This window comes from Diabrotica undecimpunctata, chromosome 1 (genome assembly GCF_040954645.1).
Source record: "Diabrotica undecimpunctata isolate CICGRU chromosome 1, icDiaUnde3, whole genome shotgun sequence".
Classification (NCBI taxonomy): domain Eukaryota; kingdom Metazoa; phylum Arthropoda; class Insecta; order Coleoptera; family Chrysomelidae; genus Diabrotica; species Diabrotica undecimpunctata.
The window spans coordinates 121603177-121624861 of NC_092803.1; the positions used below are offsets into that span (position 1 = coordinate 121603177).

Genomic DNA, 21685 nt, shown 5'->3' on the forward strand with positions numbered 1-21685 from the left:
GAGACTAAACATAAATAAGTGTCTTCCCGGCTATACTGAATAATTACTTGAATCATTGGCTCATTGAGCGCGAAATTTTGGCGGCGAAAAATGTTGATGTTAACGAAACTAACTTTAACGACAGTATTGTTAACGAAGATGTAGCCGTAAATTGTCCAAAATAATTTTTACATTTTCTGGATATACCGGGAATGCCATCATGGATTTCGTATTTACTTAACTCTGTTAAATAAATTGTAAATAATATTAGTCGTCTAATAATCAAGCCACATGTTGGGTCAGCTAGTTATTATAAAAAATCCTTTCAGCCTTTTTATTTTGATTGTGGATAAAAAAATTTGAATTGTAAATAAAGCACAAGTAACTAATAAAAAAGCAAAAAGATAATTAATTTCATTGACATACGTCAGTTTGATCAAATTTGAATGATCGTGTGACAGGTAGACTTTTAAAATTTGAATAAACTGTAATTATGACGTCACTAGGAAAGTTTTATTTTGATCAAATATTTGACCTCCTGACACGGACTTAACAATTAAAGACATTAAAATAGTTTTGGGTCGAGTGCCAACCGCCTTTCCATTTGAAGATTAATGCAGTGGAAAGAGAAACAAATTCAGAAAAACTGCTGCCTAATATTATGTGGGTTATGTGAGAGAAAACTATAAACTCAAAGCATGTTGATATTTTTTTGTCTTTTTATATAAAACTAAACTTAACGATAATTAACAAACTATAACAGCTAGAGTAATTTTAATAACGGATTAAGTATTTATATTATGCAAAAATGCGCATAAATAATATGTTATATCCGAATGAATCATCTACGGGAAAAATTATTCGATATGAATGGTAATACGAAAGATAGATTACACAGAAGAAGAACAAGAAGGCGAAAACAAATACTGTAAGGGACAAAACCTAGTGTTAGCAAACATTTTACTTCCTAAAGAAAGAATAAACTAAAAAATAGCAGAACGAAACAGTTACGATGCAGTAGAAAAGAATAGTGTCTAACGAGTTTGAATGTCTAATATAAAAGCTGAATATCTGGTGGGTAGTAATTACAATAACAACTTCGTATTAAAATAAAGTATTGTCGATAATGCAAATTTGTTTAATACTTACATGATGCTGATGATGACGCCGATGAACTACCTGTAACCAAAAAAAGAAATTTTTGTTATATTAATTCCTAAAATAATTCGTTTAGGTTTGAACGTAATAAAAATTTTTATTAAACAGCACTAAGTAGATTAAAAATGATATTTTTTAATATGTTTTTTGAAATAATAATGGACAGTTACATAATAGTACGTCTGTGCATTAATCTATAAATTACATTAAGGTTCATAAAAATAACAACTTATAATTTTATATTATTTTCACCTGTAATACACTGCCTCGCAAATTTAACCAGACACGTAAAATTCCCAAGTTAGCTTTGTTTGATTTTTATAAAATTGCCTTTATCCATTCATTTTTAAACATTTTTTTGTGGCTGAAAAGAAAGCTTTTGTTAATGTGCTCTTGATAAAGCGGATATTAACTTATGAAATAAAGATTTTTAAATGAATTGCATTCTTCTTCTTTCTTCTTCTTTTATGTAGACTTTAAAGTCTGTTTCTTCTTCAATATTAGCCTCCTAAATTGTTTAAATTATCGCACATCTTTTTCTTGGTGTGCCAATACTTCTTCGTCCATTTGGTGACTTATCTCGTGCTATTCCTACTATATTACCCTTGGCCATTCTACTAATGTGTTCGTTCCCCTCCTTTTTCTATTTTGTCACCCATCCATTTATGTCTTCTATATTGCATGCTCTTCTTATTTTTCTTAGTTTTCTCTTCCTATCCAACAACTTTTCTGTCTTAGGTGTTTTGTTCTTTCAGATTGTGTCGTTAAGAGATCACGCCGCTTTACTTGTTGTTAAGCTTTGTTGCCGTACTTCTTCTTCAACATCTTCGTAACTATTTATATCTATTTCCAGAAATTTAAACATTGCTTCCTGCTTTATTATTTTCCCATCAATTTCTATTTGACATCGTAGTGGGTATTTAGATGTTGTCATACATTTTGTTTTTTCTGCTGATATTATCCTATTGTATTTCTTGGCTGTTGTATTAAAGATGTGTGTTAAACTTTGGAGCTAGTTTTCTGTCTCGGTGATTAATGCCGTGTCGTCTGCATAACATAATATTCGAATTTCTTTGTTCCCCATTTTGTAACCATGACCTTTACGTACTGCTTGTATTATTTCGCCCATTATTATATTAAGGAGAAGTGGGCTTAACGAGCCTGTCTGACTCCGCTTTATACTAATATACACTGTGTTAGTTTTCCATTTATCTTTGAATGTATTCGATTATAAAAGTAGATGTTTTCGATGGTTTGTATAATATTGATTGATAGATATGTTTCTTTTATAGAGTAGGTGTAAGACGTGTTCGACTTGGATGCGATCGAAAGCCTTTGTCAGGTCCATAAAACATAGATATGCTGGTTTATTGTACTTGATGGCCTTTTCTGTGATCTTTGGTTGGCACTTTTGTGGTAAGTTTAAGTGCTGTGTTCAGTAGATTTAAACCTCTATAATTGTTGGGGTCTTTGGTATCATTACACTGGTATCATTATGCTGTTATCATTATGCAGTGCAATATTAGTTTTTGTATAAGTTTTGTCATCCTAAGGGTTATACTTTCTCCTCCGTGTTTTTGCATTTGCAAAATTTATGCAATTGGAATGCATAAATTTGAATGGAAGGAATTGTAGAATAAAAGGTTATAGGTAGAGAAATCATACGTTTGATGAAGATATACTCATCATTTAAAAAATATTGAAGGATTATAGATAAAAGTATGAGGATGTATAAGTGATGAAGGCCGCCCGGGCGTTTGTTCTCATATCGAAGAAAAATTAACAGGATTATATAACAAATAATCCCTGAGATTCGCCAATAACAACTCCATCTTCCAATAGGACAATTGCCCAGTGCATGCGAGTAGAATTGTTCGAGAATGGTTGGTAGAAACTCCTTGGAATAATTAAATATTGGAAACAATTTGAGCTGGCATGGGAGGAGGTTGTTAAATATAACATGAGGAGATTGGTGCTATCAATGAACAGAAGATTGCAAAGGGGGCACCCCTTGATACCCAATATGACAATAATGGGGCTTCCACCAAATACTAATTGTGTTACTATTTATCATTATTTAATATAAAATAAATTTAAAATAAAATGGATATTTTTAACCCAGACTTTCTTATTTTCGTTATTAAGAACATTTCATTTTATTAAAAGAAAACCTCCTTCTATAATTTCCATTTTGTTACTTTATTTAAATTTTTTAATTTTAACGAACCTATTTTGAGTCCGCCATAGGTAATTAACGTAACTTTGACGTAAAATGTACGTTTAAATGAAGTAAAAATGTCAAAATATCGGCTACTAGATCTGTACTTCAGGGTGAAAACTATTCAGTGGCCGTAGCTGTACATTAGGACAGGTCTAGAAGAACATGTGGTATCTTATATGAATTTTGTAGGTACAAATTTTCTCCCAATGAAGAATAATGCTCGGTCTTAATAACTAGGATAACAATCCAATACTTTACAGATGTTGGTATTCGGGTACTAGCCTGGCCTCATAGAAGCCTAGATCTTAACCCTATACAGAATTTCGGGGACAAAATAAACAGTAAAACGATATTGCTTTGACAACTGTTATTTAAGTTCGATCAGGAATACTTAATGTTAATGTCTGTATTCGATTTCAAAAATATCTTACTCCGGAATAAAAAAAAATTGTAAATTTTTATTTGCTGCTACCTGCTACCTTATTCAATATTTTGGAAATTGTTTTTTATTAAACATGCAATAAAACATGATTAGAATTTAAGCTTTTCTAATAATTTTTAATTTTACTTAAAGTAAACTTTGTGTCCTGTTAATTTTGCTGATCAGTATATATTAATTCATAGTTGGCTATCTTAACCAATATTTATTTAGTTGCGTCTAATGTATGGAAAAATATAGTTGTTTTTTAAATTGTCTGTAGTTTATCAACCGGTTTATTATTGCAGTGTGTTAATTTATACTAGCACTACATAGTGTTAATTTGCTAAAAAACTATGTTGCTATTTACTGTTACATACGACTCTGACCGAAACAAAAGGTATTAAGAAAATTAAAATAATTCTAATAAGAGAATAAAAATAATTTCTGATTTAAAAGTAAAAATTATTATTTATTTAAAAAAATTTCATTGCGTGCTAAAGATGGTCTAAAAATTCAACCTCTTTCTTTCGCTTATTATTCTACTATAAATTAATTTTTTATATTTTATTGCGAATATTTTTTAAGTATTTTTTGTAAATTTTTAAAGTTACTGCAAAATACGTAAACAGATTTGGAAAAAAGTAATAGCGTAAGAAAATAGAATATCATCATACTTACTATAGCTATTACTGTAGGATCCTTTTACTCCATGTCCATGACCTAGAACAAAAGTTAAAATACATCCATAATTATACATAACTGTTGACTTAACTTCAAAAAGGTATAAAAATAGAATATACACATTTTTGATCAATTTTTTAATGTGTAAATTTTTCTGGCTAAAAGAAAATGACAAGGAAATGAAAAGTAATTGCAGTAAAAAATATAGATAAACCGTGGCCTTAAAATGGAAATTTTAAAATAATATACATATTCCATTATATCAAAACCAATATATATATATATATATATATATATATATATATATATATATATATATATATGTATATATATATATATGTATATATATATATATATATATATATATATATATATATATATATATATATATATATATATATTATGATGAAATGGAAACAGTTCATATTTTCCATGCTTCCATGCTTCCAGGATTCTGTCAATCCAACTTATCTTCAGTAGTTGTCGTATACCTACGTTTCAAACGTTTTCAAGCATTTAAGCATGGACTCATTTAGAATTCACACTTCTACTCCATGTAGTACTGGGAATATATAAAAGTCTATAATTTAAACTAGAAAGTCAAACCTAATGAACTGAGTTTATTAGTCTAATTTATTAACTTTATTTATTATAAAATATTCTAACACTTAGTTTATTAAAGTCTTTATTTGTACAATATCATACTAATTTATTTGACACTAATTATATAATTTATTTACAACATTTATTACAATTTATTTATCCCGACAATACGCGCGTAAGATTTCAAAACTCGACTCGATTATATTTTCAGACTAACTTTAACAATTTAAATTTCTCTCTATATATCAAACCGTTAGCCTGGAATCTCTCGAAGCGGAAGGATGTTGACCTGTGCTGACCCTTTTTGAATGAAAGGGAACGCCAGACCGGTTTCTAGCGAGTCGGAGAATATACTAAAACACAAGTCAGAATAACAAAATGTTTACAGGTTAAATATGACTCATATTTATTGTAACACTAAGATCGTTATTGCAATGGACGTTTTTTGTTTTTACAAACGTTGCTTGATCCTGTTCTATTCGCATTTTAATTTCTACGCTTGGATTTTAGCTCTCATTGACATACTCCTAAAATAAACAAGTTTCTCCACTCTGCCAAGCAGTGCTTCTTCGATTCCAATACCATTATTTTGAATGTAATTTTGTTTGCTAACTATTATGTACGTAGTTTTCTATACAAACTTTTTAATGTCGGTGTCTTTATGGTTGGTAATTCTGTATTTAATCCGTTCTCTACATTATTTGATTTTTATTTCTTTTTGTTCTTGTCTGAGTCCCTAATAATACATGACGTAAAATTTTGAACAAAGATAAATGTGATTTAGATCATCTACTGCAACGATTCAAAAAACCTATATTATTCTTTATTTTATTTTATTTAGAACGAAATAAATTTTATGTGCTTCCGAAATAACTTATTCCGTCTTAAAAGTATGCCTAGTCATAAAAATTTTGTTGATAGTCGATTTTCGAGATATGATGTAAGCTTTCTTCTAGAACTTCTTCGTCCAATTTTTTTTTGTCTGTTCTGGAATGAAAATTAGTAGTTACTCCTAGTTTTTGTACCTTCTAACGGATATTTTGTTAATTCTGACTTATGGATACATAGGGACGATTTACAGGGCTATCGCAGATTTATGGATGGCTAAGGTGGATTGAGGATAATTGGAGCCCTCTGTCAAACTATGGCTTGTCTTTGACTATGAATACTGGAATATATAATATTCCCAAATTAAATTAAACCCAATCAACGTCTCTCTAATACTGTTTACTCTAGAATTTTAAAGTTCTTTGTTCATATCCATCAAAGTTATCACAAAATGGGGCGGTAGGCCTCAGAGTCAACGCAAAAGCGGCAGATCTCTAGAGATATGTGCAGATATTACGAAAAAGCTTCTCAAAAAATAATATTCTGAGACATTACGTGTAAGAGATGACCACGGCCAGTGGAGAAATATGATCACTCAAACTAATTGAGCTGCTGAAGTTCAATGTTGAACCACAACGCAATTCATCGAATATACTAGCAAGAGGAAGGAACCTACAGATAACATTCGCAAGGGATTAGACTCCGTAATCATTAATTGATTGTTACAATTCATTGTAACATATTACTATGAATTATACCATGGATACATGTTATGTAATCTGGTTATGAATACATAACCAAACTTCAGTAAGTTATAAATCTGTTATTTACTTTAACTGACAGTATATAGCCAGAATAACACCAGATATCAATACTTAAAAGATACAAGAAATAAGTAACCCAAGAGCATAAACTGGAACAATAAATAATAAAAATCCTGACGTTTCCATTTAATTAAGGATGATGTTTTGTTGAAGAATTTCAACGAAGAGTAAGAAAAATAGCATGAAAAAACTTTTGTTTTTGGGCCATAAATTCAATAATTTAATAAAAAGAAAGGTGATTTACATTAATGTTAATATTCGAAACTTATAGTTATATATGTATCTCGGTTTTTCTTCTCCGTTTTTTGAACAAAAAACTAAAGATGTAGATAATTAAAAATTTTACTTTTAAATTAGTTAATTATCTATTTCTTTACGTAACGACACATTTGTTGTAAGCATATTCAAAATGTAAATTTCGTGGAAGACTTCACGACTTCAAGGTTATTGGATATCCCGGTGATTAGAATCACAAAGGATTATTTATAATTCCCCTACGCGCGAAATGTATAACTAACTGTTAAAAATAAATGAAAAGTTGTTATTTTATGTTAATGTTTTTTTAACAATCATTTCAAAACCTCAATTGAAGATATTATTATAATACAATAATTTGCGTTTAAAACTTTTCTGAGAAGAGCTTGTTTTCATATGTGTATGTATAAGTGGATATATCTGTGCATGTTCAGCTCGCATAACTGAAGAAATAAAACAAATGTTTTATTGGATTAACATTTACATAGTCGACAAGTAGGAGTTTGGAAAGTAATTTTTATATACGTTCATATACTTTTTTCATCCCTTATCTAAAAATAGAAAATTTCCACACTTTGTTATTGAAAGACATAGGCATGCTTTCTGTCTGATGATTTATTAGTGATATGTGTCTAAATTACACAAAGATTAGGACAAACAAGAACAGCAATCCGACAACTTAACTCAGTATGGTGGGATAGACACCTAAATATGAAGACAAAAACACAGATTTATAAAACATTAGTGCGAAGTATTATGACGTATGGGGCTAAAAATTGGATCATAAACAAGAAAAACAGCAGTAAGATAGTAGCAACAGAGATGTAATGCCTGCGAAGATGCTGCAGAGTAACCAGAATGGATAGGAGAAGTAATGACGAAATAAAGCAAAGAACATCAATAGAAACAGACATACTAACATACATAGAACAAAAAAGGACTAAAGTGGTATGGACATGTAAGAAGAACTAGTGATAGCAGATGGATAAAGAGAATAACCGAATGGAGCCCCATAGGAAGGAGGAAAAGAGGACGACCCCGAAAATCCTGGAGAAACGAGGAATTTTAAAAAATAATTCTATAGTTTGTATGTATAATTTATATTTAGACATATATAATATCTAACTCCGCCTGCCGTTAGTTTATGGTTAGATTGAGTGCATACAAACTACCACAGCTAGTTTTAAGCTCGGATAAAGGAGGAAAGTTAAGCAACAGAGCGATGACCTGTTTTCGTAAAAAAAAACCATTGTCAAAGCAACCGATTTATAGCATCGGACCAGGATTAAAAACCGAATGTAAATGATGCAAAAGAAACGGATAATAACCCTGGTACATACAGGAGATATCAAAAATTGGATCTACTAGTAATAACCCAAACAATACGACCATATTTTGTTATGTGTTCCTAAAGAGACGCGAGTAAAGAAGGAAGTATATATCCTACTACACAAAAAATGGAGAAAAAAATATAACTTCGCCCAAAGGAATCACTAAAAAAATAATTAATGTGTAATGTGTATATGTCTGGAACCAGAATTTTGATACTCAGAATTTTTGGAGTAAACGATAACGGACCTGTTGCTACAAAATATTTAACAAATATATTATAATAATATACTACTACTGTAGTATATAAAATATTTAAAGTATACGTACTAAAGAAATACGCAAATGTACGTCTACGCAAACAAATGATATAAGAGGACAAATATTATTATTAATTACATAGTAGCAAAACAAATTTCAAATCTAAAATATTAAGACGAAAGGGTGCTTAGGGACCGACATGTAAGAGCGATCACTACCTACGTAGAGCAAAGACATATGTCTGATGTCCGTACAAGGTATCACAGATTTCGAATAAGAACTGTAGGTTAATACAGGAAGCAAGTGTTAAGTGGTTATACAATGGACGACTCGGTGAGAAACTACAGGGAAAACATACATTTGATAGCGTGGAAGCATATTACTAATAAATTATTCTACATTTAGCTGCACGGGAAGTCCTACTGGTGGGATAAAACTATTGAAATATAAATTGAATATTTATTTAAATTAAGCTACCAGAGCTGATAAAATTAACAAACCGTAAGTACTCAAGCGAGGAATAAAAATGTGATAAGAGATGCTTGAAAAATTTTTCTATACCATAAAAAACTAAATATTTCTTTAAATATTAAGAATTAAAGTATTCAAAGTGTGTGTCATACCTGTTCTCACATACGGCGCCCATACGTGGATATACAATAGAAAAAACTTAAACTTATAAAGATATAATCAAGAGAATCCAAAGAACCATGAAAAGACAAATTCTAGGTCATTGCGAGATAGAGAGAAGACGGAATCAAATACGTTGATTGAATGTGGGAGACAATTTTTTTTTTGTAAGAATATTCCTAGGTCGATCGCAAATGTGGAAGCGGTAAATGAAAGACAGAGATAAATGAACATAAAATAACTATCTACTCATAAGGTCCAGTGTGAAAAGGGAAAACAGAAGATAAGGATAAATCTACACATTATGGGTATAAATTTCAAAAATGGAATAAAGTAATAACAAGTAAATGACAATACTAATGAATATTTGGGCCTCTACTTTATCAGAAAAATCTGGAACATTTCTCAAACTTCAGAACAAACATAATATTAATGTGACTATATTAATGTGACATAAAAATGTGACTTTTGCGTTGAATATATATTAGCACATTAAACATAAATAACCATAAAAACAGCAAAAATACTCATATTTTCTAGTAAACAACCTTGTATATTGAATAAACACATAATTTTATAATATCTTCAATTTTTATGTGGTTTTAAATTATAAGTTAATTGTTCATTTGTTTAAACATGTCTTTTAATATTCATTTAATTTATTAGTAAATGAATAAATATTGACACATCAATATTAATATCGTGTCAATAGGAAATACTAAAATCCAATTAAAACAAAGATTGGAACAATGGATAAGCTTTTCAACAAAATATTTAAAACTTAGTAGAAACTAAATTAGAAGAATATCTAAAGGTTGTTAATTTTAAAATAATAAATAGATAGGACAGGTATTGTGTAAAATAAAAATCAAATAAACTTTTTTTAAAATGTCATAACCTCAGCTACGATGTAGACACTACTCTGTCTGTTTTTAAATGTTCCTTCAGTAAGTTGTTGTTCCATCGTTTTTGTGATCTTCCCACTTTTCTTATTCCTAATAAGGAACCATTTCTCACCGTCTTTGTTACTTTATTTTTTGTTATTTGGCTTATATGATCGTTCCATTCTACCCTTTCTATTTTTTACTTAGTCCTTGATGTATTCCACTTTATATCTCCGTCGTATATCTGTACTTTTAGCTCTGTCCCATGTGTCTTACCATCGATTTTTCTAGGTGTTTTAAAGGGTCGATAAGTTTTTATCTTCGCTGTTTTTAGTACTCTTTTTGTGTCGGGTCGTGTTTGTGATGGATATGTTATTATTGCTCTGATGACAATTCTGCCTTTCATTTCTTTGATTGGTGCAGCATACGTTGTAAATCATATTTATTTTGAGAGATTATTATTGCCTCGTCTGCATAGCAGATTATTTTAAGTTTTTTTCCATTTGGTATCTTTTTTTCTTTTTACTTTTTATATTATTTTACCAATGACCAAGTGGAACAATAGGGGGTTCAGAGAATCTCTCTGTCTTATCCCATTGCCAGTTTAAATTGGGTATATTACCTCTTCTTTTACTGTTACTTTTATAGTGTTATTATGGAAAATATTTTCGATCGTTTTGATAACATCTAGAAGTATTTCTCTTGCGTACATTAGGTGGATAAAGTTCATTAATTTGACCGCAGCTAATGCCTTCTTAAGGTCCACTAAACCTAAATATGCCAGTTTGTTGTATTCTACCGATTTCCCTTATACTTGCCTCAATATAGCGTCAGTGCATGATTTCCCGAACAAAACCAGTTTGTTTGTATTGCTTGATCTGTAGTTTACATATCCGATTTGTCTTCCTTTTTTAAGAAACGTATTAAGATGCTTGATTTACATTCTTATGGATATATTCTGTTTTGTCTATTATTTTTTGGATCAGATTTAATAGTTGTTTGGTCAAATCTGGTCCACCGTATTTAGGAGTTCGTTCCGTATTCTGTTTTGTTCTTGCGAATCTCAATTTTTTAATTTACTTCTACCTCCTGAAAGTTTAATTCTTTGTTTATCGTCACTTCTGGTGTTGGTGGTTTATTTTCATCAACTTTAGCAAATAGTGATCAAAAGTAGACTGCCCATGTTTTCTTCTAAATGTGTCTTGTTTTTATTAGTTGATTTATCTTCATATTTTTCTTTGTGTTCCGCAGAAATCATGTTTCATCTGTTTTGAGAAGCTCTCCCAGTTTTTTAAGAAACTTACTTACTTACTTTTTTTTGAGAAGCTTTCCCTATTTATTTTTCGGACTGAAGCATCCATTTCATTTTGGATTTAGTTATAGTGGCGGTATGCATGTTGTCTTTGTTGTGTTTTGTATTTTAAAAAGTCTTTCTTCTTTTCTCCACATTTTGTCTTCACTACCTGTCTAAACTATGGAGTTTTCTTTTTTGATGTATTAGTGTTTGTTACTTTCCTCTCTTTAAGTGCATCTTTTTCTTTTTATGTCATTGCATCGTTTTCGTGGTCTTCCTACTGATCATTTGTTGTCATTCGGTTTACATCATTACGGCATAGAATATTAGTCCTTGATTTTCTTCACCTTGCATCTATGTCGTATATCTGTACTTCTAGTTCTGTCCCATAGTGTTTTACCATTAATTTTTGTGTGTGTAATTAAGTGTTTTTATCTCTGCTGTTTCTAACATCCTTTTTGTCCTCTCTGTGTCAGGTCGTGTTTCTGTCGCCTATATCATTATTGGTATAATGACTGTTTTATAAATTCTGTCATTTATTTTAAGTGCATCCGTGGATGCGTTAGTTATGTTATTTTTGAGTTTTCCCAGCTCTTCTTTATGCTATTGTTTTCTGATATTTCACTCTCAGCAATCTTGTCTGATATTCTTTTTCTGTATAAGTATTTCGTGTATATATATATATGTATATATATATATATATATATATATATATATATATATATAAATATAATATATATATATATTATATATATATATATATATATATATAGATATATCTATACATATATTATATATATATATATATTATATATATTATATATATATTATATATATATTATATATATATTATATATATATTATATATATATATATATATATATATATATATATATATATATATATATATATATATATATATGTATATTTTGTAAACAAGCGTCCCGGTTACACGTGAGATTGATTCGAGTCCATGCAAAGACAGGCATACCGAGCGATAAGAAAAAAGAGTTCATTTAAAAAAGAACAACAAACAATTAAAGTTGAAAACTCAAAATATCTTTTTAAAAGAAAAGAATAAGATAAGAAAGGAAAACTGAACACACGATGTAAGGTGATTAAACTAAGAAAAATGAGGTGAGTTTTTACAAATAAATTTCAACAGAACACTCTTCAAATAAACATACAATAAGGTAATAAAAATACTTTGCAATCCACTAGGTGGTAATAATATGTTAAAGAAGTAAAAACTATCACCCAAGAATTTGAATTAACGGCAAAGGTATAGAAAACTGTGAGATTAGCAAAAAAATATGAAAGACGACCTTTGGATGCACTTTATAAATATCCAATCTCAAATATAAGACAAATATTCAATATATTTGTTTACTATAACTCTTCTGTAATTCATTCCTTAAAGTACCTATAATATTAAATTTAAATTATGTCGATTGTCAAACAAATACATACTTTGCAATAACAAATTTTAAACAGGAAAATAAATTAGATAGAAAAAGACCTTATTAGATTTATAAGATTAATATAGAAGACATTAACAAATTGTATGAAAATAGTAAAATATATTCAAATCACATCGAATCATACAGCCTAATGATAGAAACAATTATTTACATAAAATAATCAAAAACAAAGAATGGTGCAGGATATGCTTTCTACAAATAAAATATCAATTGTTCATTTATGTATAGATTACGACATATTTGCATCGTCTAAAAAGCCGAACATTTTTAATACAGGAAGCATTGGATTAAGACCAACAAAAAAATTTAAAAATATCATTATATCGAACAATAAATTTACTCTGTAAATAATATTTACATATATATATATATATATATATATATATATATATATATATTATATATATATATATATATATATATATATATATATATATATATATATATATATATATATATATATATATATATATATATATATATATATATATATATATATATATATATATATATATACCTAGTCTAACGATAAGATTTTACCAGATGATAAAAATCTTTTATAATCTGTACACATGAAAAAGAAAAACTAAAGGTATTTTTAGAAATCATTAAGCCACTATAAAATTTAGTTTACTATTGAAGTTGAAGAATACGGACACATAGGACATACAGTATACCGAAAACCCACACATACCGACAGTTATCTATACGTAAATTCACATCACCTTCCAGCACAGTTATATTCAGTCATTAAAACCCTAATGGCAAGTTCCGAAAAATTCACAGACGAAGAACATCAAAATAAAGAAATGCATAATGTGAACACAACGTTAAAATAAAACGGGTTCTCAACATATACCATTGAAAATGCTCCGAATACTTAAGGAAGAATAAAGGATCCAACAATAACGCAAAACCGATAGCAAAAGCCATTCTACCATATGTAAAGGGTAAAACAGAGGAAATAGAAGCAGTGTTAAGAAAACATAAAATAGAAACGATATTTAATACAGACAGAAAAATCTTTGATTAACTATTCTACTATCCGCTAAATCAAAAATACCGTTAGAAAATTAAGGATTATACAAGATTTCATGTGGCAAATCGTACATGCGACAGATGAACCGAAAAATCAGTGTTAAACGAGAACAAGAAACTATGATGGTAGCCAATATCCGAGAAGAGAAGAAACTATAGGAAAATGTTAAATTTCTTATTATAAATAGTTATTCTAATATAATTTTGAATACATACGAGCTTTAACAAATATATATTGGACAAAATTAAAATATATAACAAACAATAAATGTTAATTTAATATTATTTTTTAATAACTGATAATAATACTAAATAACCAATATTTTAAGTGATAAATAATCACAAAACGTAATTATTATTTATTTATACAATCCATATAACCTATTAATGTCATAAGGAACATCCAATTATGTAAATGTTAGTGACAAATAAATAGTGTGATAGTAATGCACTAACTGCTAAAAAATAAACAAAATAAGACAAGTAGGCTGCGAAAACAATGCATCCGGACACCAAGAAACGTCCCTATTCGCTCCGTGCGTGACCATGGTAGGGGTACTTTGAAACGATGCCAGCGTGCGTAGCGGCGAAATATGACAAAATTGGACCTACCTTTTTACGCATAAATTTTATCAAAAATGTGTGCAAATACATATTGCGTATTTGATTGTGCTAATAATAGCAAAAATAGTAAGTGTAGTTTTTATAGGTTCCCAAAGATTACATATAAATTAGATAAAACAAAAAGATGGATCCGTGCTATTAATATGAAAAAGTAAATATCACATAACTTCATTTTTATGCAATTGAAATAGGAAAAATTTAAATAATTTACCTTAAATGATATTTGATAAGGCTTCAAGCTAACTGCAGAGTGCCTGATGACTTTAGCTTTTATATCATAACTTTTACTATTACTGTTTTTAAATATAAATAATATGCTCTTTTACGTGAAAAACTTGATTTGCCAGTACTAGATTTTTCCCTTTCTTTTCCGTTTGTGGTTGAAATGATATATTATGATGAATTTTGAGAAACCCAGTTTTTAATACTACATTTATTTTGTACATAAACTGAAAAAATATAATTAAAAAGTTAATTATTAATAATTGTCAATTTCGCATGTATTTAACAATGTCAAACATATGTCATATGTTTAACCTGAAAATTGGTAGGTCCAAAACTGTCAGATGAAGGCGGTAGGTGTCGCGTCAGTCACGCACGTAGCGAATATTCTACAGTAAAGTTCTTGTCATATTGAGTGAATCGATGTATTATTTCAATAAAATGGCGCGTGGTATCACTTCAAATTCAAAAATTTTTGAGTTGGTGATTGCTACAATAAAACAAAGTGGCAAATGAACTTAATATTTCTAAAACTAAAATGTGAAATATAATTAAGCATTATGGGGAAACAGGAAGCATCTTAGACAAAAAAAGGTATGAGCCCGGGTTGTTTAAAACTAGTTTCTGATAGAAATAGGAGAATATTAGTAAAAGCTTGGAAAAAGATCAAAGAAATGCTTAAAGCAAGTTACAGCTGAATAGAATCATGAAACTGGAATAGATTTTTCAATAAAACGATGTCGCAAGTAGATATATAAATAAGGAATAATAATTTGAATGTATTTAGTGTACATATAAACCAGCCTACTAACAAGCATTTTGAAATTAAATGGTGGCGAGAATTATACTTTTCAGGAGGACCAAGGGGCCTGTCATACGGCCAGAACTATTAAAACTATTAAAAATTGGTTTGGAAACCACAACATAAACATTTTTTCTTGGCCTTTTAGCAGCCGTGACCTAAATGTTATTAAAACAGTATATTACACGTACTTAAAGCGAAAATAGAGCAGATTTGCAATAAATTTACCCTTGAACAGTGCAGATCTTTAGTACAGTCAATGCCCAACCGAAATCAAGTGCTTATAAAGTCTAAGGGCGATGCTTCTCCGGTTCAAAAATAAACAATATAACAATAATATAACAAATTAAACATTGTGTATTATTAATTAGTTCTGTTAAATTAAGTATATTTAGATGTTTGTTGGTGATTCAACCTATACTATAAGTAATTAACTAATTACAAGTTTTACCATAAAAAGCATTATTAGAAAACAATAAACTATTAACTATCTGAAATATGCATGTACTTTAGTTTGCCCCAATATATGGTTGTTAGGGCTCGTAATAGTTAATACTAATTAATTCTTATCGATATATCATTATATCATTATTATATTATACAAACATTTGTAAACGTATACCTTCATACACAAAAAGATCCTTTGACAATTCTGTGCTCTGTGCGTAAAGTGAGTTAAGTCCAAAAATGGTTGAAATCAGTCAATGCAATAACTGCATGTTAGAATAATATGATATCTACATGTGTGTATAATGTGTCAAGTCCAATTCCATTCCTAAACTGAGATATTCATTTTTGTACTAATGAAAAACAATCAATACTAATTGTGTTAAGCGTGTTAAGTCCTAAATTTAGACATATCGCTCTTTACACTAAACATTATTTAAGAAACGTGAAGACTCAGTGTGTTAAGTCCCACAATCTTGCGCCTAACCATGAGTTAACACATTCTGCACTAATAAGTTATTACGTTGACTTACTGTACGCCGCACCGTTAAACAGCTGATTTGTCTATTTTACTAATCAGTAGCATACATTGAATCAAGGCATGGAATACAAAACAAGCAAAGGAAAACCAGTAAATGCTAGAAAGTTAAAAAAATTAGATTTGTGTAGGAACAAGTGTTCTGAAAAGGTTTTGGACAATATCTGTAAAAAGGTCTACGCAGATTATTGGGAGATAAATGACTACAACAGAAGGAGTAGTTGTATAGCGTCATTATTAGAGTTAGACGCACCTAAAACAAGAAGAGAAAGGAAAGAAAATAGTGACAAATTTAGACAGACTAGTGTCAAGTATCACATTAAAGTTGATGGTAACAGATTTGTTGTTTGCAAGAACTGTTTCTTAAAAGTATTTGGAGAAAGTCGGAGATTGCTAGAAACTATAATTCAGAAGAAAAGATCATCTTCTTCTGGCATAATCCAACCGGATGAAAGAGGAAATTTTAGAAAAACCTTTATAACTGAAGAAGAAAAGAATAAAGTAAATCAATTTTTAATTGAAATCCCAGCTTATGAAAGCCACTACTCAAGACGAGATTGTTCCAAAAAAATATGTTTCTTCACATTTGACGATAGTGGCACTATATGAAGAATACAAGCGTACCCCATCTGAAAGCAGTTCAAAACCGGTAAGCTATACTAAGTTTTCTGAGGAGTTCCACAACTTAAATTTAAAAATTAAAAAGTCTAAAGTAGATACCTGTTTAAAATGTGATAGGTTAGATATGCAACTGAAAATATATTTAGAGAATGAAAATCAGGAGTTTTTAAAACAAAACAAATGACCACCTTTATAACGCTGAGTATGCGTACGAGTCTAAAAAGTTAGACAAAGAAAATTCAAAAGTTAATGATTCAAACAAAACTGTGACATTTGACATGCAGCAATGCCTTCCCACTCTACTCGTGAATAGTTCTGTAGCCTTCTATAAACGCCAACTTTGGACTTTTAATCTAACAGTTTACGACTGCAGTGGTGGCACAACTTACTGTTAGCTTTGGCATGAAGGTGTAGCTGGCAGAGGTGCTAATGAAGTTGGCTCATGTGTATATAAATTTATTTGTGAAGCTATAAAGCCTGTTGTAAAAAGTTTGACCATGTACTCAGATACATGCGGTGGTCAAAACAAGAATACTCACTTGTATGTATTCTTGTAGCTGCTATGTGTATGGTAGCTTTGCAAAATTCTCCTAACTTAGAAGAGATTAACCATAAATTCTTGGTACTGAGCCACACGCACATGGAGTGTGACACATCACACGCCCTTATTGAAAAAAAAAACAGCTTTTGCTGAAAACATTCATTATCCTTATGATTGGGCCCAACTTATACAAAGCACTGGTAAGAAACGCCCTTTTGTGGTGAAGGAGATGAATCAAGATAGCTTCTTTGACTTTGCTAAGCTGCTAAAGACCGACCTTCAACAGCGAAAAGATGATGTTGTTGGAAACAATTTTAGCTGGAGAGATGTACAGTGGCTGAAGTTTGTCAAAAACGAGCCTGGAATAATTTACTATAAGAATTCCTTAGACCTTAATCAACCGTTTCAATGCATTAGTTTTAAAAGAAGAGGCAAAGAAACCATGAATAAAATGAACCGTAATTTACGCTACCCAGGACAAAATCCTATAGCGAAGGAGAAAAAAAATGACCTCCTCGACCTGCTGCCATATATTTCACCATTATTTCACTAATTCTATAAAGACTTAACAACCTCAAATAAAGCAGAGGATACCTACCCTGATGATATTCCTGATGAAGAAAATGAAGAGATAGTGCAACCAATTGACAAAAGAAAGAAAGTAAATGTGAAAACCACGAAAAAAATGACAGCTGCCTAAGAAAGTAAAGCAAAGAAACAAACTGGCAGGAAGAAGGGAAAAAAATGTAAATACTAAATAAAACATTAAAAAAATATCGATTCGTTTTTCATATCAGTTTTTCTTTATTTTTGTTAATAAATAGAACTTACTTGGTTTAGTATCACCTAAATGAATAAACAGAAATTTTTTTCTTGCCAAATGTTCTTGTATTTATATTTAGTAAAACCTACTTTGGTCTCAAGAATCCCATTATTATTATTAAATATTATTTTCTATGCTTTTTATAATAGTTTACTCGTAAAAGAATAGAACCAGTCATTGAGTTAAGCTAGAGATAAACCATATAGGTATACAAGTATATGTCATATTAAAATATTATTAGAAATACAAGGATTTGGAATTGTTATGAATCTATTTCCTTGTACTATTTTAAAATAAAATTGTGGTTAATTTCCAATAAAAATAGTAAATATGGATTTGAATACTCGATAGTTATCTCTACTAGAAAACAAGAAATACCGGCCTCGATTAAGAAAACAAATATCGATTTTAATCTATGTTTACCCTCTTAATCCGTTATTAAACAAGTAAATTGTTGGTATTTTGATCAACATTAAAATCAATTAAATTATTGTAAGAGCCATAGTCTTCTAGATTGTAAATAGAGGAAAGTTGGGATCGTTTAGGCCACATAAAATAAGATAAGGAAAATATTTGGCGGAAAGTTGCTAAGCGTAATTTCAATGAATTATAAATATAGAAAAATTAAGAAACAATGGTTGATTTGAAAACTGTAAAATCGTATAGATTTAGATATCTGGTCATATTCAAAAAATTGATAATTTTTTGAAAATTTTTTTGATAGAAAAGACGAAAAAAGGAATGACCGCCATAATGGAAATAAAATTTAATGCTCTAAATATGAAAGGTGAAAATGAATGATCAAATGACGAGATGGTGTTAAAACACAAACTATCTATTCATATCTAGAAAAATATATGGCAAATAAGAGGATAAAATGAAATAAGAATCTCGGGCCATCGTCTTATCAGGCCCGTGACAAAAATAAATTATAATAAATATATTTCTTAACTCCTACGTTATAAAAAAATAGCACACAATTTGCACCTTGACTATTTTTGGAAATTTAAACCGCACTCTTGACAACGTATAAATAATGCATAATCAATAAAAAACACTAAAACAAATGAATCACTTACACGTCCCAGCACTGATAGTTAACAACAAACAAAATAAAACTTCTTGTTTCATGGTCGATGTGTGTTGGTTGGGACTCGACCGCTTGTTGACTGGTCCATATATTAAAAATCTTATGTATTTATATATAGAGACCAAGACGCCTGCAAAAAAAAACAAGAATCGGAATTCTCGAGGATATTGTGTCTTTTCCAAGTATGCGGTGTGAGTTATACAAAAACTGCACATATTGAATATTAAAATACCATTATAAATAAACATTGCGTTTTTTAAACTGTATGTACTATACAAAAAAAATCGACACATTTTTTTTTCTCCAAAATTTCTAACTATTAGGTTGCATCCTGACGTAATATCGACATAATTTATTTGAAAATATTATTATAATTTGAATCTGAGAAAACGTATTATAATTTTCCAAGACTGGTCCTTTTAGAGATTGACCAATTGTTTTAATGTTTGACGAAATATTTACATTATTGAAAAAATGTAAATTACCAAGGGGATATATAACACCGAAAAAAAACTTACGTATTACATTAAATAAAATTCATCGTTGACATATTTTTGATGATACTAACAGCAATATCAACTGCTTAATGTCTTTATACATGCTTTCGTGTACATATTGTCTAAATTTTTGTAGATTGGGTAGAGTTTAGAGTTTTGTGTTAGGTACATTTTGTATTTAGTCAGTTTCTATCATTTAATCCTATTCTGGATCGATCGGTGAGAAAATAAAAGAATATAAAATGAACATGGAAAACACATACCTATTAACAGAATGGATAAAAACCACTAATAAACTTTAGATACTGGACCCTTTTTAGGTTAAATACGTAGAGTGGAAAGTCTACAATTATCTTTTATATTGCAGTAATATTGCAGTATGCGCCTTTTGGGCTTCGTACGTAAATGACGTTATACTAAAAAACATTTTAATTAATTATATAATATATTGACTTGATTTATATTTACGAGAGATAAATGGACATATTTATATAAAATAGCAAAACTATTGGCATCATGAATCATAACTAACTCAAAAATACAATGATCATCATATCTTGGTACTCTCTTATTAAGATGTAGTTATGCAGAACAAGCCGTGGTTTAACAATGTCAGTATGTGGTTCAAGTTCAACTCAGGTAATTATTATTTGAGTATAAAGTGTTTATATTAAATACAAATTCATTACTTTTTATTGTAACATTTCTCTGTTTAATAATTAAATGTGAAATACCTTAATACACATGCACTGTTGACCCCTACAAAAGCGAGTCTTACCTCTTTTTGCAACGTTGTTAGTGCCTTTTGCTACGTTATTTTTCTTTCATTAAATCAGTGTGCCATAAGTAATTATGGATCTGACAACTATTGTATATGACTAATAAATCATTTTAGATTTCAAGCATATGTCTTACTGCAAAATTTACGATACGTCGACAGAGCTCTTGTTGATTTTGCGACAATATTTGTAAGATGAGCATTTCATATAGATTTCCTGTCAATTCTGAAATACTTAAACCCTTCCAAAAAAAATATAAGCGCAACCGTGAGACCACTTCAGAGCAGTGTTAAACTATATTTGAGCGTAATCCGAAGGAGTTTATATATCATGTTGTAACCGTCGACGAAACATGGATCCACTGATACATACCAGAGACAACGAAACAGTCTAAAGAGTGAATGACACCCGGCGGACGTTCTCCAAAGAAGAAAAAACTGTCCTATTGACCGAAAAGGTGATGGCCACCATTTTCTGAAATTACAGAAAAGCGACCCCATTTGGGGAAGAAAAAGTGCTCTTCCACCATTACAACACACCGGCTCATTCCTCCTCCTTCGCCATGGCGAAATTGGTCGAATTGGGCTACAAAGTGTTGCCGCATCTACCGTATTCTCCAGAGTTTACCCCACGCGATTTCTTTTTGTTTTCAAACTTAAAAAGAGCAATAGCCGGGCAGAAATTTATGTCGAATGAGGAGGTCATTGTCGCCATGAAAGCCTATTTTGCAGACCTCGAGAAAACGTATTTTTCAGACTCGTTAAAGAAGTTGAAGCCTCATTGGGTCAAGTCTATCGAGTTAAAAGGAGACTGT

At 29.9% G+C, this 21685-nt stretch overlaps 1 protein-coding gene across 1 annotated transcript in view; it reads right to left on the reverse strand.

The window, feature by feature from the left end:
* LOC140431278 (uncharacterized) overlaps window positions 1-19707 on the reverse strand; it is a 36615-nt gene extending 16908 nt beyond the window's left edge. Inside the window, exons 1-3 of the mRNA XM_072519212.1 lie at window positions 19585-19707; window positions 4458-4499; window positions 1129-1158 (exon numbers count right to left, since the gene is read on the reverse strand). Of these exons, the coding sequence (XP_072375313.1) occupies window positions 1129-1158; window positions 4458-4499; window positions 19585-19636 (124 nt within the window). The 5' untranslated portion in view covers window positions 19637-19707. The remainder of the gene's footprint in view (window positions 1-1128; window positions 1159-4457; window positions 4500-19584) is intronic.
* Between the last annotated feature and the right edge of the window lie 1978 nt (window positions 19708-21685).